This window comes from Desmodus rotundus, chromosome 9 (assembly GCF_022682495.2).
Source record: "Desmodus rotundus isolate HL8 chromosome 9, HLdesRot8A.1, whole genome shotgun sequence".
In the NCBI taxonomy this organism is placed as follows: Eukaryota; Metazoa; Chordata; class Mammalia; order Chiroptera; family Phyllostomidae; genus Desmodus; species Desmodus rotundus.
This window is the reverse complement of record NC_071395.1, coordinates 93,670,266-93,685,575: the sequence shown is the minus strand read 5'-3', so window position 1 is coordinate 93,685,575 and position 15,310 is coordinate 93,670,266. Positions and strand designations below refer to the sequence as shown.

Here is a 15,310-nt window from a genome sequence, read left to right as displayed (position 1 = left end):
TCTTTGTACACCAATGTTCATAGCAGCATTACTAACAACAGCAAAAAGGTGGAAACAACCCAAATGTTCATCAACGATAATTAAAGGATAAACAAAGTGTATATATACATATTATTCAGTCATGAAGAGGAATAAAATTCTGCTACATCATGGATGAACTTTGAAAACATATGGTAAGAGAAAATAAGACATAAAAAGATAACTATTGCATGATTCCACTCATAAGGTGCATAGAACAAGGTTACCAAAGACTGAGGGGAAAGGGAAATGGGGAGTTATTAATTAATTAATAGAAAGTTTCTATTTGGGTTGATATACAAATTCTGGAAATGAATATTGGTGATGGTTACCCAACATTATGAATGTACTTAATGTCACTAAATTAAACATCTTAAAATGGTTCAAACAGCCCGGGTTGGTGTGGCGCAGTGGATTGAGTTCTGGCCTGCAAATCAAAGGACTGTTGGTTCAATTCCAAGTCTAGGGCACACGCCTGGGTTATGAGCCAGGTCCCCAGTAGGGGGCGCATGAGAGGCAACCACACATTCATGTTTCCCTCTCTTTCTGCCTCCCTTCCCCTCTCTAAAAACAAATAAATAAAATCTTTTTTAAAATGGTTAAAACAGTAAATCTCATATTATGTATAGTTACCACAACTACAAAAAATTGGTAAAGCCAGGGAAAAAAGCAAACTATATACATACCTGAATTTGTGAAGATCAGACAAAATTCACTTGAAATATTTCAGAAGTCCCTTACAATGATCCTAAGACATATAGTTGAAGATACAATACTGATCATAAGGCTGTATTCCTATTATAATCAGAAATCATAATTTAGTGTAATTTTAATTCACTTATTAATATTAGAAAAGTATTTATGTATAGCTTTTAGAAGGGTTTTTTTACAAAATGGCAAATGTCAAACTAGCTCTTATTAATTAGATTCACTAATTCACTTATTAATATTAGAAAAATATATATCTATAGCTTTTAGAAAGGATTTTACAAAAATGTGAATGTCAAATTAGCTCTAGTATAAGTTAAAAAAATAATTTTTTTAATTATTAGGGGATAATTGTTAAGAACTTAATAAATGTGAAAACTTTGAAAAGCTGAAAAATCTACTTTTTTTTCTCTTGCATAGGGAAATGGATAAACATCTATTTTTCCAGGTATAGGGAGTCTGGATAATAAGATAAATGGAAAAGTTTACCCTTTCAGCTTAGCTTATCCCTGCCAGAATCACAAGAGTCACTGGTGAGAAGTCAATGTCTTGGGTGCATTTACAAGTCCTCCAAATGACAAAAGTACATAGGTGAGCAAAAGTCTTCTAAATTCCAGTGCAACCTACAATTATCTATCTTCTGATAAATTCTTCTAACATGCTTGTATATAAAACTGTTATGTAGTGCAGGTCTCTTAGACCTATAATTGTAACCTTCAGTCATACTCAATAAACTTACAAATTGGGAGTTTAAGATATGAGCCACATGTTATTTAAACATTGAGAAGACATGAAAATTAAAGTTAAAAGGTAGATATTGAAAAGCAACACATCACAATCATATAAAGACAGTAATGACTATAACCATCTGGCTCTCTTGATCATCAAGCAGATGCTAAACACCTACCTGTGCTTCAAACAGTACAAGTGGTTTTTAAATAAAGGATTCCTCAAGAAACTTGCAATCTACTAGGGATATTGAATACACACAAAACAATATTATATGTATGTAAAAATAATAAAATACCAAGGGTAAAAATTAAGAGTCACAGGAAATTCTGAGGAGGTAAGTGCTGGATAATCCAGGAATATTCCAGAGAAGAAGGTAAAATTTAGGCGAAGTCTAGAAAGATGAGTAGAATCAAATAAGAATAAACACTTTTCATAATCTAGCTTCATCTTTCCTGTCCTGTACACTTAGTACAATATAAATAAGAACTGACGAAGGCAGAGAAAAAGTCACTCTAGATAAATCGCAGAAATATGAAATAAGGAGGGCAAACCAATTAGCTCACATAAATGCTTGTGGAGAAAAGGTTTAAAATTTTAAGTAGGGGTACATGTCAAAATATGTAAAGTTTTAAATTATGTAAATTATATGAAAAATACATTCTTAAAATTGCATGGAATTTTGATATGACTTTTCCGTGTTTTCTTTTCATACCAGAAAGTGCTGTTTATAAGAAATGTGAGTGCCTCAGATCCAACCAAATTAAGGCTCATCCAAAAAGTGAGTATTCAAATTTTATCAAAGATGGTAATTACTACACAAATTAGAAACCTACTGGTCTATACATAAAAGGTTATTATTTGCTTTTTCTCTTGTATTTTCTACTGAGTGCTTCATGGATTCAGATAATTTTATTTTAGAGCCAGAAGGCATTCTTTTTAACCAAAATTTTAAATGTTTATATTCATGGAACATTTGAATGTTTGCATAAATGTCATAAAAGAACCATAATTTATCCTATAAAAATATAACTTACCAGATAATTACATTAGTTTTATTCCATCAGCTTTCTCCTTTATTCAAGGGGCACTAACCCTACATTTTATAAGCCCTGCCAGGTAGCTACCTTCTAGGCCCCACATTTCTTATCTGAAGGATTTTAGAACTCACAAAGTACAGGAGACAGCCAATTAAACTCGCAGTTATAATGCAGTGTGATAACCACTACAATAAAAGTGTGTTGCTGCCGAAAGCAGGAGAGAAAGTAAGAGTGATATCAGAGAAGGCCTCTGGGAGGACTTGCTGTCTGGGTTTGGTTTTGATGGATGAGGATCGAATGAAGCAGATAGTTCAGGAAGAAAGATGCATGTCACTTCATCAATGAGCATGTACTTCATGCCAGCTTCTAGAAACAAAAATGATACATTGGCCCTAATTTTAAGACAATAGCAGTCTTTTCAGGAAATTGCTTCATACAGAAAAGGCTTATAAGTTGGTTTTAAAAATGAGTTCACATCTCAGTTTTTAAAAAAAGATGAGTTCACCATGCATACACACAAACAAAAATAAATATTGTATGATTCTATTTACACGAGATTTAAAAAAAAGGCAAAATTATGGTGATAGAGGTCAGAATAGTGGGTACCTCTAAGGGGCAGTATCAACTGGGAGAGGGCAGGAGATGGCCTACTGGGGTGCTAGAACTGTTCTGTATCTTGGCTTTGCATGGTGGTTACTTGGGCATATACCTAAAGTTTTATCAAGTTAACAATAAATTTGTGCACTTAACTGTAAGTAATAAAGGAAGGCATTCTGAGACATAGGAAGCAGCATCTTCAAAGGCACACTGTTTTCAGACAAGTGCCAAATCACAGAAACAACCAGGTCTGTGCACACTAAAAAGACTAACTTCAAACCACAGGGTACGGATACCTTCCACTAAAGGAAAAGAGAAAGACCAAACAAGAGAAGGATAGACTCCATAAAAGAAGCCATAGGCATGAGCCTGTAAGAGTTGAGCAAGGCTGTTGAGGACAGGACATTGTGGACATCATTCATTCCCTATTGCCAGGAGTTAGAGCAACTCAAGGGCACATCAATACACAGCTTTATCCCTGGCTAGTGTGGCTACATGGATTGATCATTGGCCTGTGAACTGAAAGGTTGCCAGTTCAATTCCCAGTAGGGGCACATGCCTGGCTTGCGGGCTGGGTCCCCAGCTGGGGGTGCGTGAGAGACAACCAATCAATTTGTCTCTCACACATTGATGTTTTTCTCCCTCCCTTCCCTTCTCTCCAAAAGTAAAAAAATAAAATCTTAAAAAAAAAATACACACCTTTAACTGAAGGGCACCTGAGTTAAATAACCAAATGTATATTTCAGAAAGATTATCCAGTTGGGAATATAAAGAATGGACTGGAGGAGTAGGAGACTAATAGCCCAGGAGCCAGATGAAGGCATTTTCTAAGGCAATGACTTTAAAGATAAAGGAGAAACAGGCAGAAGGTAGTAAGAAGGTATCACTAAAGGGACACTTGACCAATTAATAATGAACAGAGGAAAAAAAGGAAGAATCTCAACTGATAGCCAGGTTAGAACCATGGCTGAATCACAAAGATGTGCAATATTTAAGCTGGTCTGGGGCGGGGGGAGTTGTAGTTAATTTTGGACTCTACTGAAACAAGCATATTTTTATATTATTTCACTCAAAATGAAACAATTTTTCTATGAAATATTATTTACTGTCAAGTGCTCATTCAGCTGATGTCCTACTTCTTTCATTATTTAAATATATTTGCTTGGCAATCTTCTGTCAAATTCAATCAATCTCTATGGTACCAGTGCTATGACAATATAAAATGCTCCCACCATTAGATAATTGCTCCATTCGATAATTGCTCCTTGCTATACCCCTAAGCCTGCAAAGAATAAGCAATTTTTGTCCTTCCATAATCAGCTGCAAAGAGCTTTTCTCAAGCATCTTCTGACACAGAATAACTTCTGATCTATAAAACTCCACAAAGTGAAATATTTCATTTACAGATGCTTGCATAAACTAAATCTCTACACCAAATTTATTAATGAAACAACTCTTACAAACCCACCACAGCTGCTCACTAGAAGATTCCAAAACCAACTTTAAAGCAGAGCCCAAAATGACATAATGACATGCTTAATACAATTAACCACTTTTTAAAAGCAAAAGATGCATTTAAATATAGAGATATAAAAAATAGATCACTGCAATGAATCTACCATGAGGCTTACTTAAGACCCACATGACCAGCAATCAAATATAAGGATTATTAAAAAGTAACTTCAGAATAATTATTTGGTGAATACGTAAAAGCCTCTTAGGAACTAGAGAGTACATAGAAGAGTGGAGATACACAAATTATTTTAAAGAAAGCACCAGATCAAGAGTGAAGGTCTCAAAATTTTACCTCCCATGCACTTTTTGTAAGGAAACTACCTGAGAATGAGCACCACCAAAATGGAAGAGTAAATCAACAACGAGGTAGGAAACAGGGATACAGGAAATAGAAGATCCAACAAAAGATCTCCAGAATAGTGGCAAAAGAAGATCCCACATGGCAGCTATGCTTTGAGCACAAGAGCTATAGGTACAGGTTGGAGGAGGCCAGAAGGCTCCAGGAAAAGATTTTTCAATACGATGAATTGAGTGAATATCTGATGTACATGTACACATGGAGTAGATTTAACAATTGGTGGTTACTTTCAAAGCTGAATTAAAGTAAGCAGAAATGTCAGCAAATAAAATAAAAGGCAATTATTAAAGGAAATATTTAGGAGCAAATTACATACACAAGAAAAAAAGTAATCCTGGTATACAAGGGGGGACCCAAAAAACCCAGATTTTAAAAATTGTGTATTTATTCTTACATGTTTAAATTTCAGTCACCTTCAAAGTACTCTCCACTTGATGCAATACACCTATCGAGATGTTTTTTCCATGTTTTTCACTGATCAAAACAGTTTTTTATCTCATTGATTTTGATGCCTTTTCGTGCAAAACGTTTCTCTTTGAGGACTTTTTTCATCAGGGAAACAAAAAAAAGTTGCTCAGTATGAGACTGGATGAATGGGGGGGGTGGGGAGGCATGCCATTTTTGGTCAAAAACTGCTGAACACTCAGTGCAGTGTAGGCAGGTGCATTTGTAAATCGCCCATCAAGAAATTGGCAAACATGTTTTAAGAGTCCTCAAAAAAAATTCACTGAAGCCCAACGCAGCCTCTCACAATGCCACCTAATACACTGATACAAATGGGTTCCTAGAATATTACCTAGGAGGGGAAGCCTGTACTACAAGGGGCTCACCCTCCAGAAGATAATTCTGGGTATATAAAATGGCTTAGCTGTGAAAACATTTATAAAGGTCTAATTATGCAAACACTGAACAATGATCTAACCAAAATTGTAATATATCAAGATGAAGAAATGGGGGGAAAACAAGAGGACAAGTGTTTAGGGGACTGGTAGCAGGTAATAATGAGCTAAACCCTTATCTTTTATAGTAAAAAGCCAATAAATACTCCTTAAATAGGAAAAAAAGGTAGAATATTTTAAGTATTATTATTTCAAGATATAAAGGTAAAGATCAAATTAATAAATTTAACGTGCTAAAAGTATTGATCAATGGGTAGGGAAATACTGGTGAGAGAGAGGGGATAACAGTAGTATTATTTTCATAACAAGCCCCATAAAACCATTTGATTCTAAATTACATCCATGTATCACTGTGATAAAAATTAAAACTAAAAGACTGAGAAAGGAGGGGGAAGCGTTAGCCATGGAGTATAAAAGATTATTAGGCCAAAAAGACCCTCTAAAAAATTCATAAAAGTTAGTTTAAAATCACCTGGATTATTTAAAACCAGTAAGACAGCACTCTAGATGTTGCTGTGAATTTTATTCTCAGCTTCCAAAGTAACTCTGTTTAACACTTTAAGCATGTTAAGTTTCCAACTCTAACCTCATATATGGCAGACTACTTGTCATCAATGAATAAAAAGTGCATGAAGATCACTGTATAAAAATAAATCATTTGAGCCCTGACCACTGTGCCTCAGTGTGTCAGGCATCATTCTGCAAAATGAAATGTCACCTGTTCGATTCCAAGTCAGGGCAAGTGCCTGGGTTGCAGGTTTGGTTCCCAGTCCAGGAGTGGAGGAAAGGCAACCAACAGATGTTTCTCTCACACATTGATGTTTCTCTCCCTCTCTTTCTCCCTCCCTTCCCCTCTCTAAGAATAAAATCTTAAACATATAATAAATAAATAATTTCATATGTAATATTATTAAATGTTATATATTACCAAAAGGCATTCTCAAGTGTTCATAAGCACAATACTTACTGTCATACTAGTCTCTCAATGATCACTCAGGAATTTATATTATTAGGTATCAACTTTAAGTTGAACTAAACAAAATTACATATTACATTTAAGGCTCTTACATTTGTAACTATCATTCAAAACCTTTAAAAGACATTTTGAGATGGATACATTGCTTACTATACTTAATTTCTGTCAGCAGTCCATTCTTTACTCCCACACCTACTAACATTATGGAAATTCTCCAAATCTTCTCTCCATCACTTTCATGTGTATATATTCACCCAGCCAACCAATATTTACTGAGCACTCAAAATACACCAGGCACTGTACCCATCCTGGCAATGGGGATTCAGCACCATGTCTATCAATAAACACCATAATGACATATTACAATAAAGGCTATAAACTATAGAGAAGAGTGCAATAGTGATAGAAGACATCATAAAAGGTGAAAAAAGAAGGCCTCACTAAGGCCATCAGAGCTGGGACTTCAGGTATAAAGAATAGGGCAGAAGACTTGTGAATATTTGTAAATAGGCTTTCCACACTGAGAGAAGAAAAAAACAGGCTGAGGGAAAAGGAATGACAGGATCTGATCTGGATTTTAAGATTGCACTGGCTGCTGTGTGAAAATAGGAAATCACTGCATAGTATCTTAGCAAGCGATGATGGCAGCTGGGACTAGAGCAGTGGCAGTGAAGATGAGCAGAAGTTAACAGTCTGAAATGGATACCAAACAGGACTGAGTAACACTCAAACTGGAGATAAAATAGTAGATCAGATGATAAAAGAGAGGAAGAATATCTCCAGATTTTTGGCTTTAGCAATTGGGTTGGAATACTGGTGCCATTTACTGTCATGGGACAGATAGGGGAGACCTACCTTGATAAAAGGGTCCTTTTATAATGGAATCTCTCTTGACTCTTTCACAAGTCATTAGGAAAAGACAAGAAACCATAGTAATCTTTATAAGGCTTTTTCCTCATTTTGAGATATAAAGGTAAAGACCTAATTAATAAATTTAAAGTGCTAAAAAATAGTATTAGTCGATGGGTAGAGGAAACAGTAGTACTATTATTTTCATAACAAGTTCTATATAACCATTTGATTCTAAATTATGTCCATATATCACTGTGATAAAAATTAAAACTAAAAGATTAAGAAGAGAGGGGGGTAAGTAAGATGCTGGAATAATCTAACTTCTTTATAGAAATCCCCAGAGAAGCTGGAAAACTTCCTCTGTAAAACCTCATTTTAGCATAGTTTTGCTTTTATACAGTCCAATATCAAGGGCTCCAAGAACCATGTTATAGGAAGGTTTTGTAATACCAATTTTCCTGAACCTTGTTCACAAGGTAGTGATAAACTTAAGATTTCCCTAAAATAAAGAGAACTTCATTTTAATTAATATTAAATCCCTAATAAAGAAGGATGTAAAGGGGAGGCCTTCATCTTTATATAGATAGGTCTTCTAACAGATGCCTTTGACTGTAACAGTAAATATGAAAGAGCTAGTTTTATCAGGTGTTTATGTCAGTAATTAACTATCCACCTCTGACCTCCAAGAGTACTTATGAAAGGAATAAGAGAACTTACTGGCATGCGGAAGGAGGTAGAGGGTCTGAATTTAAACACAAATATGCAGAGCAAAAGGTAAAAGCAGAAACATAAACAAGCCCTGAAAAGAGAAGCCATACTTCCAGGATACAGTATGAAAAGAACTGTCAGTGCCATCTTAGTCTTAGTCTCAGTACCCCTATCAAACCACCAACTCTTAATTCATAAATAAAAATCCCACCACGCCTGCAGCTGTTTAACATTAAAGCTTCTAATCTAAACTCTCACCATTAATCTCTAGTGCTCCAAAACCAGATTTTCTATTAGTCACAGCAGGAATAATAATTACTACCCTAATTTTTTTCCTGTGACCTGTAATATAATCAAGTACAAAAAAACTTTCCCTCTCTCCTGAGAAAACACCAAGCTACTGGTTGGTCACAACATTCCCTTCTCTAGGTTATTTACATATCTTTCTGGAAGGTAACCCTGAATGCTTTCACTGTTAAGTCTCACTATCCAAGCACAAAGACAAAAAAGAAAAAATACAAACAACAGCTGTCCAGTTTGGTAAATTTGGAGGCCATTGCCCACAAATCCAGGGTTCATTGGGATATTTATCTCCTCTTCATCACTGACATTCATTATGGAATGTCAAATCGGAGATTATGAAGAACAGCATCTCTGTTAACTACTTAAGTGACTACATATAAGCTAATTTAAAACTGACCCATTTTTCTCCTTTACATATAGTAACAGCTGGCTAAGTATACCTGTAAAAAGCTTAAACAAAACTTACAATTCCATATTAATGTTAGAAAGTTCACTGGTAAATGTAATAAATTTAGATGAAGGCAAACAAGTACTTTAAAAAGAGAATAGTGTATCCCAGAATGTACCAATTGTGAATGCAATCTTCATTCATACAATGCTAAACCAGCTAACATCACATCATAGGTGGTAGAATATTAGTAAACTTTTAGTATTAATATTATGTAACTTGGGGAATAAAATCTTGGTTGGGGAGTGAATGTTTTAAAGCGTATTAAGGTTGGTGGGTAAGCAAAATGAAAAGTACCGGCATCTTCAACTATTTACATGCTTAATTATTCCACTAGAAAATACAACAACCTTTAAGTGACTAGGAAAGTAAATTCTTTAACACAATTATTGAGCACATACTATGAAATGAGTACAGTGTTAGGATACTTCTAGGCCACCAAATATGCCCACACACACTCTGCCTTCCATAGCATTTCCTTCCACAATACTGTCCCACTTAATACACTAAATGTTAATTGTTTATACATAATACACATCTATTCTACTTTTTAAAGATATTAAAGACATTATCAAACATAAACAAAGTGGAACTTTAAACAAAAGTCCCAAAATTTTATTCCTACCATCCCTACCATGGATAGTCTTGCACACGCCTTGAGGTATATACACTTCAGAGGAAGAGGGTCTTAGTAATCTTTGTTCCTGCGGTGCCTAAGTCATAGGCAGTGCTCGGTAAAAATTTGGGGAATTATTGAGCAAAGAGACATTCAAAAACGTGAATCCACAACACGACTTTCTGACGTGTTATATAATCCAGCTACTTAATCCAATATAAGTGCCAAATTCTACTTAAAGAAAAGGCTTGGAAGAAATTTTATCCACTGTATTTTATTACCACAATTAAAAAGCCACCCTGGCTGGTATGGCTCAGTGGATTGAGCACCAGCCTGCAAACGGAAACATCGATGGTTTGCTTCCCAGTCAAGGCACAGGCTTGGGTTGCAGGCCAGGTCCCCAGTAGGGGGCATGTGAGGGGCAACCAATATACTGATTGCACATTGAGGTTTCTCTCCCTCTTTCTCCCTCCCTTCCCGTCTCTCTAAAAATAAATAAAACCTTTTTTTAAAAAAGCTAAGAATAATATTAATTAAGCAATTCTTGGGTTTGGGAGCCTTATAATTCTGTTTCCAGAATGATGAAACGAGAGAGGAGAGGGGAAAAATAATTAAAGAATTGGAGATTTTTATGGTTTCTTAGAGTTCTGAAATGCTATGAATCTGCAATTCATCTTTCATTTTTTTAACGCAATATTCCAAGCGTTTAGAATAATGTTTAGGAATACACAAGCCACACATTTAGATGTAAAATTAGAAATGAAGAGATACAGAATATAGATGCTAAAATTCTCAGTACCCATTAATTGCAGTAGGCATACTTTAGAAAATACACGCAATCTAAAATGAGCCAAGCCTTCAGGGGAAGGTTTATTTGTGTTCTATCCAAGATACTCAAGAAAAACAGAAACAAGCTAAAAATAAAAGCCACCATTAATACATCTCCCTTTAAAAAATATTAAGGTATACTTTCAGGAAACTATTAATATTTATATAACTGATACACAGTCTAGCCAAAATAGTAGACAAAACCAATCTTCCTAATTTCTAGAGCTTCTGAAATGTAAGTAAGTAAGAACTCACTAGACTGCCCTTTCACTCAGGTTCAGTGTTATCTGTCATTAACACAACACTCCATTTCCAAGGCCCCATTCTGCAAGATAAACTGCCTACAATTCCAGTTTGCATGAGGCAATATATACTTGACTATCATTTTAATACTAATTATGGTTAGGCATTATTTTAGTGCTCAATATTTTTGAGTAAAGCCAAGGGGATAGGTACGTCAACAGTTTATCAAGCATGTTTTTTACTTATACAATGATTCATGTAACACACTTTTGTGTTTGTCCAATCCACCTTCCCCATCTCCCTCCATTCACCTTATACAATATAAACAAACAGATAAGACTAATGGATGGAGGTTTTAGTACCTATTTACCCAAGTGCCCCCCCAAAAGTTCCCAAGCCATTTTTTAGCTTTATTAAAAGCTTTATAAATTCTTTCCATAACCTTACTAAAAGAAATTCTATATTAAAGTTTGACATTTGCTAGAGTAAATAATGTCATGTTCTAAAGAATTACCTACTTAAAAAATAGCTTCTGGTTTACATTTAGAAATGTTATTTTATCAACTTGCTTCTCTCTTTTGCTTTACTTTTCCTCTGTGGCAAAACTGATAAAATATAAATTCATTCAAATAGTTAAATACAGTTTGAACAAGTATGTTACTACTTCTTCAAATATATGTTTTAAAATTCAACAGGCATATACAAAGACCTTCAGTCAAATCAGTTTGAAAGGTACCAACTATTAATTTCATTTATATACAAAGGTAGGCCCTGGCTGGTGTGGTTCTGCTGTTTGGAGTGTCATCTATAAAATGAGAAAGGTTAAAGGTTCGATTCTGGATCAGGGAACATGCCTGGGTTGCTGGTTCGGTCCCCAGTAGGGGCACATACAAGAGGCAACTAATCGATTTTACTCTCTCACATTGATGTTTCTCTCCCTCTCTTCCTTTCCCTCTCTCTGAAATCAATGAGCATGTCTTCAGGTGAGGGTAAAATAAATAAATAAAATATATACAAAGACAATCTTAGTTTGACACGAGAGTAAGCAGGTTAGAGGTGGATAAAAGTTTCAGAATTCCCAAATGCCAGCTACATCAACTTCAAACTTAATAAACAACACTTCTGAACCCTACAGCTAGACTGGGCAACCCTACATCAGTTAGCCTGATGTCCTCTTTCATGTCATATAAGCCATTGCCTAATTGAGGCCAGACCTGTCAGGCTCAACAGCATCCCGGAAATGACTAGCCTACTAAAGCTGGAACCACATCAAGAATTTGGAATATTTCTCATATTGAGGCAAGGAAAAAAATTCAAGCGAGATTGTCCATACAACAATCACTATACTGTTCTACAGGAAAAAGACATAAAAAGCATAATTTTTTTATTCTGGTCAGTCCACAATACCTCTAAATTCTGTTATTATTTTCAGGTGATGACCCACTGAACGTATCCCTTTTCTTCCTACATATTAACAAGAGTTCACTACTATATTCTTGTTTTCAATGCCTTTAAATCGCATTTCTACTTTACATCCTTGGCTATTCAAACCATCACGAGCATGGCTGGTTGGGCTGGAAACCAGTTTATCACTTCTCACCAAGAAAATCCACGAAATGTTGCAAAGAAATAGAAGCACACACAGATACATACACACACACTCGAATCCCAGTCAAGGAAAATTAAGTCACACTCCTGCCATAAACTGTGCAACAGACGCTCCAGTGAGCGTGTGCTGTAGTGATCACGGACAGCGCTAGCAGAGTAAGTGGTAGGGGGCTGGGGCTGTGAACAACACACAGCATCAGAGCCAATAGCCGCGGGCCGGGGCTGGCAGCGAGGCCAGTCTCCACGGGGAGCTATAACACAGTATCAGAATGCTGGGTTTCCGAATGCCATCTTATGGGAAGAGGGGGTGAGCACTGTGCATCCAGTGCGATAAAGGCTCTGGCCAGCATCTGAGGGGATGAAACCTAAGACAAGGTCTCGTGGCAACACCAGCTGTCTAGCCTCGTCTCACCTCAAACACAACTTAATTTCAGGTCGTTCTCAGCAGAGTCAGCCGCTCAAAGGGTGTGGGTGGTGACAGCCCCCAAGAGACCCGCAAAGGCCCTCGGAAAAGGCAAGAGTCCACAACTGGAAGGGGCTTCTGCCAGCAAACAGGGCTGGCTGTGCAGCCTCCCCCTGTCTCCCCAGCCAAGGCTGCCAGGTGCGAGGTTAAATGTTGTTGGAAATTTTTGTGAAGGAGTGATATAAGAAAATGGCAGTGAGAGATGAGGGGGTTGGAAGGGCTGGTGCCACCCAAAAAAAGGGAGAGAGGGTTCCCCTGGACCCATCCAGGGGAACGACAACACAGAGCACCAGCACTGCCCAGTCGGCGCCAGATCCCTCTCTCCGGGAAGGCTTCGCCCCCTTCCACAAAGTCCCAATTCCCCACACGGCTCCCCCCGACCCTTCTCTCCCAGAACAGCCCCCACCGCCGGCCTCCTTCCCTTCCGCCTCAGGCGCCCCACGCCCTCAACCTGCCCCCCGCCCCCCGCCTTTCCTGGTCACCCACCCTCTGGGCAGCCCGTCGCTGGCCTTCCCGGCAGCTCGCCCAGACCCCTCCCCCCTCACCTCTCCTCAGTGCCTCCTCGTAGCTCAGGAATCCGATCCGTGACTCCTTGGCGCCCATGCTCCCCTCATCCCCTCGGCCGGGGGTCGGAGCCTGGTCTCGCCCCCACCCCCTCTCCTGCCTTCTCTTCGGCGTCCCTGGGTGACGGCGTCGGCGTCCCCCGGGCCCCTCCTCCCACCACACTAACAAGTGCGGCTTCGGCCCCGGCGGCTCCTCCCGGCCGCCGCCACCGCCTCCATGCCGGATCACGTGATCCGCTCCCACCCCGCCCCTTCCCCTCCCTCCGGCTCCGCCCTTCTCGTCTCTCCTCCCCTCCCTTCCCTCCTCACGCCCACTTCCCTCCCTCCTACCCCCCCTCCCGCCTGTTCAACCGGGGATTGTTCCGGGTAATGGCCGCCAAGGGCCACACACTCCTTCCCGTCCTATCTAACCGCTCGCAGGGGCGTAGGGGAGGGGCCAGATCCCGCGCGTAACGCGTCATCCCCGCCTTCCCGCCAATCCGAAGCTGTGAGGGCCGAGACCTCCCCCTTCCTGGAGGAGGTGACTTCCGGGGCGCTCGAGGCCGTCCTTCCTGCCCACACGTTGTGGCGCTCGGCGGGTGGGGCCGGAGCAAGTGACAGTTTGTCTGTTTTGGTCCGAGATCCATCTTGGAAAAGAGGTGGAATCTGAGGAAACCGGGGTCTGAAGGGTGGGATTCCTGGGAGAAACGATTGGGCAGACGAGCAACTCCTCACGTTAGGGAAATTTTTGACTGGGCGGGCTGTGAAAGGAAAGGAGACTCTCAAGGATTTCCTGTGACGAAAGAGTTCTTAATCCTAGTGGGGAGATCCCTTAAGAAAGTGAACCTTGTGACAAAGTGTACACTGCCTTCCTTTGTCGCGTTATCCCAACCCCCACCTCAGTGGACTAGATTTTTTTTCCTGTCCACAGGCCCAAGTGCCCTTCACTCCCCCTGGCTCGGAGCCTGCCTCTCCTTCAGATTCCTTAGAAACTGCTCTGCAAAAGGCTTAGCTTGTTTCTCTCCAAGAGTTGCTCCCCACTAGAAATTTGAGGGTTACCAGAAATAACAAGAAATAAAGAGTATTTATTTTTTAATTGTAAAACATTCAGGGTGGGGCGAAATAGATTTACAGTGGTGAGTATGCAATTTATTCTTGTATTATTCTTGTATTGTTTTCCATACAAAAAACTGTAAACCTACTTCTGCCCCATACATAACAGAATTACCATTTTCGCTATTCTTAAGTACCTCGTGAGTGGAATCATAGTTTATTTCTTCTTTTGTGGCTAGCTTATTTCATTTAAAATAACGTCCTCAAGGTTCCTCCATGTTGTACCATGTGTCAGAATTTGCCGGATATACCATATATGCAGAAATTCCACTTGAGAATATACCCCAAAGAATTGAAAGCAGGGTCCTGGCACGTGTGGCCCAGTTGGTTAGGCTTCATCCTGTAAGCCAGATGGTTAGGCTTGTCCTGCAAGCCAAAGGGTCATGGTTCTGAGTGAGTGCATAAGGCAGCTCATCCATGTCTCTCTCCCTCCCTTCTCTTTCTCCCTCCTTTCCCCTCTCTAGAATCAATAAAAGGAAAAAAAATAATAATTGAAAGCTGGGAAACATATTTATATACCCATGTTTATAGACTGTTATTTACAATGGCCAAAAGTAGAAGCAACCCAAGTGTCAGCAGACAAATAAATAAATTGTGATATATATTAGGTCTGTCTGAAAAAAGTCCAGCCATTGTTAATAAACAGCAATGGTTTGCAGGTTCACAGGACAACGAGGTAACCTGGCAGCCAAGGCGAGTGGACTGGAATGTGCACGTGTGAACAGTGACGACTTTACTGCACAAGT

The 15,310-nt window shown here is 38.8% G+C and overlaps 1 protein-coding gene across 2 annotated transcripts in view; it reads right to left on the bottom strand.

The window, feature by feature from the left end:
- USP32 (ubiquitin specific peptidase 32) overlaps positions 1 to 13,693 on the bottom strand; it is a 137,493-nt gene extending 123,800 nt beyond the window's left edge. For both annotated transcript variants that reach the window (XM_024572877.3, XM_024572879.3), the window contains exon 1: positions 13,455 to 13,693. In XM_024572877.3, coding sequence (XP_024428645.2) covers positions 13,455 to 13,512 — 58 coding nt within the window. In that variant the 5' untranslated portion in view covers positions 13,513 to 13,693. The remainder of the gene's footprint in view (positions 1 to 13,454) is intronic.
- Between the last annotated feature and the right edge of the window lie 1,617 nt (positions 13,694 to 15,310).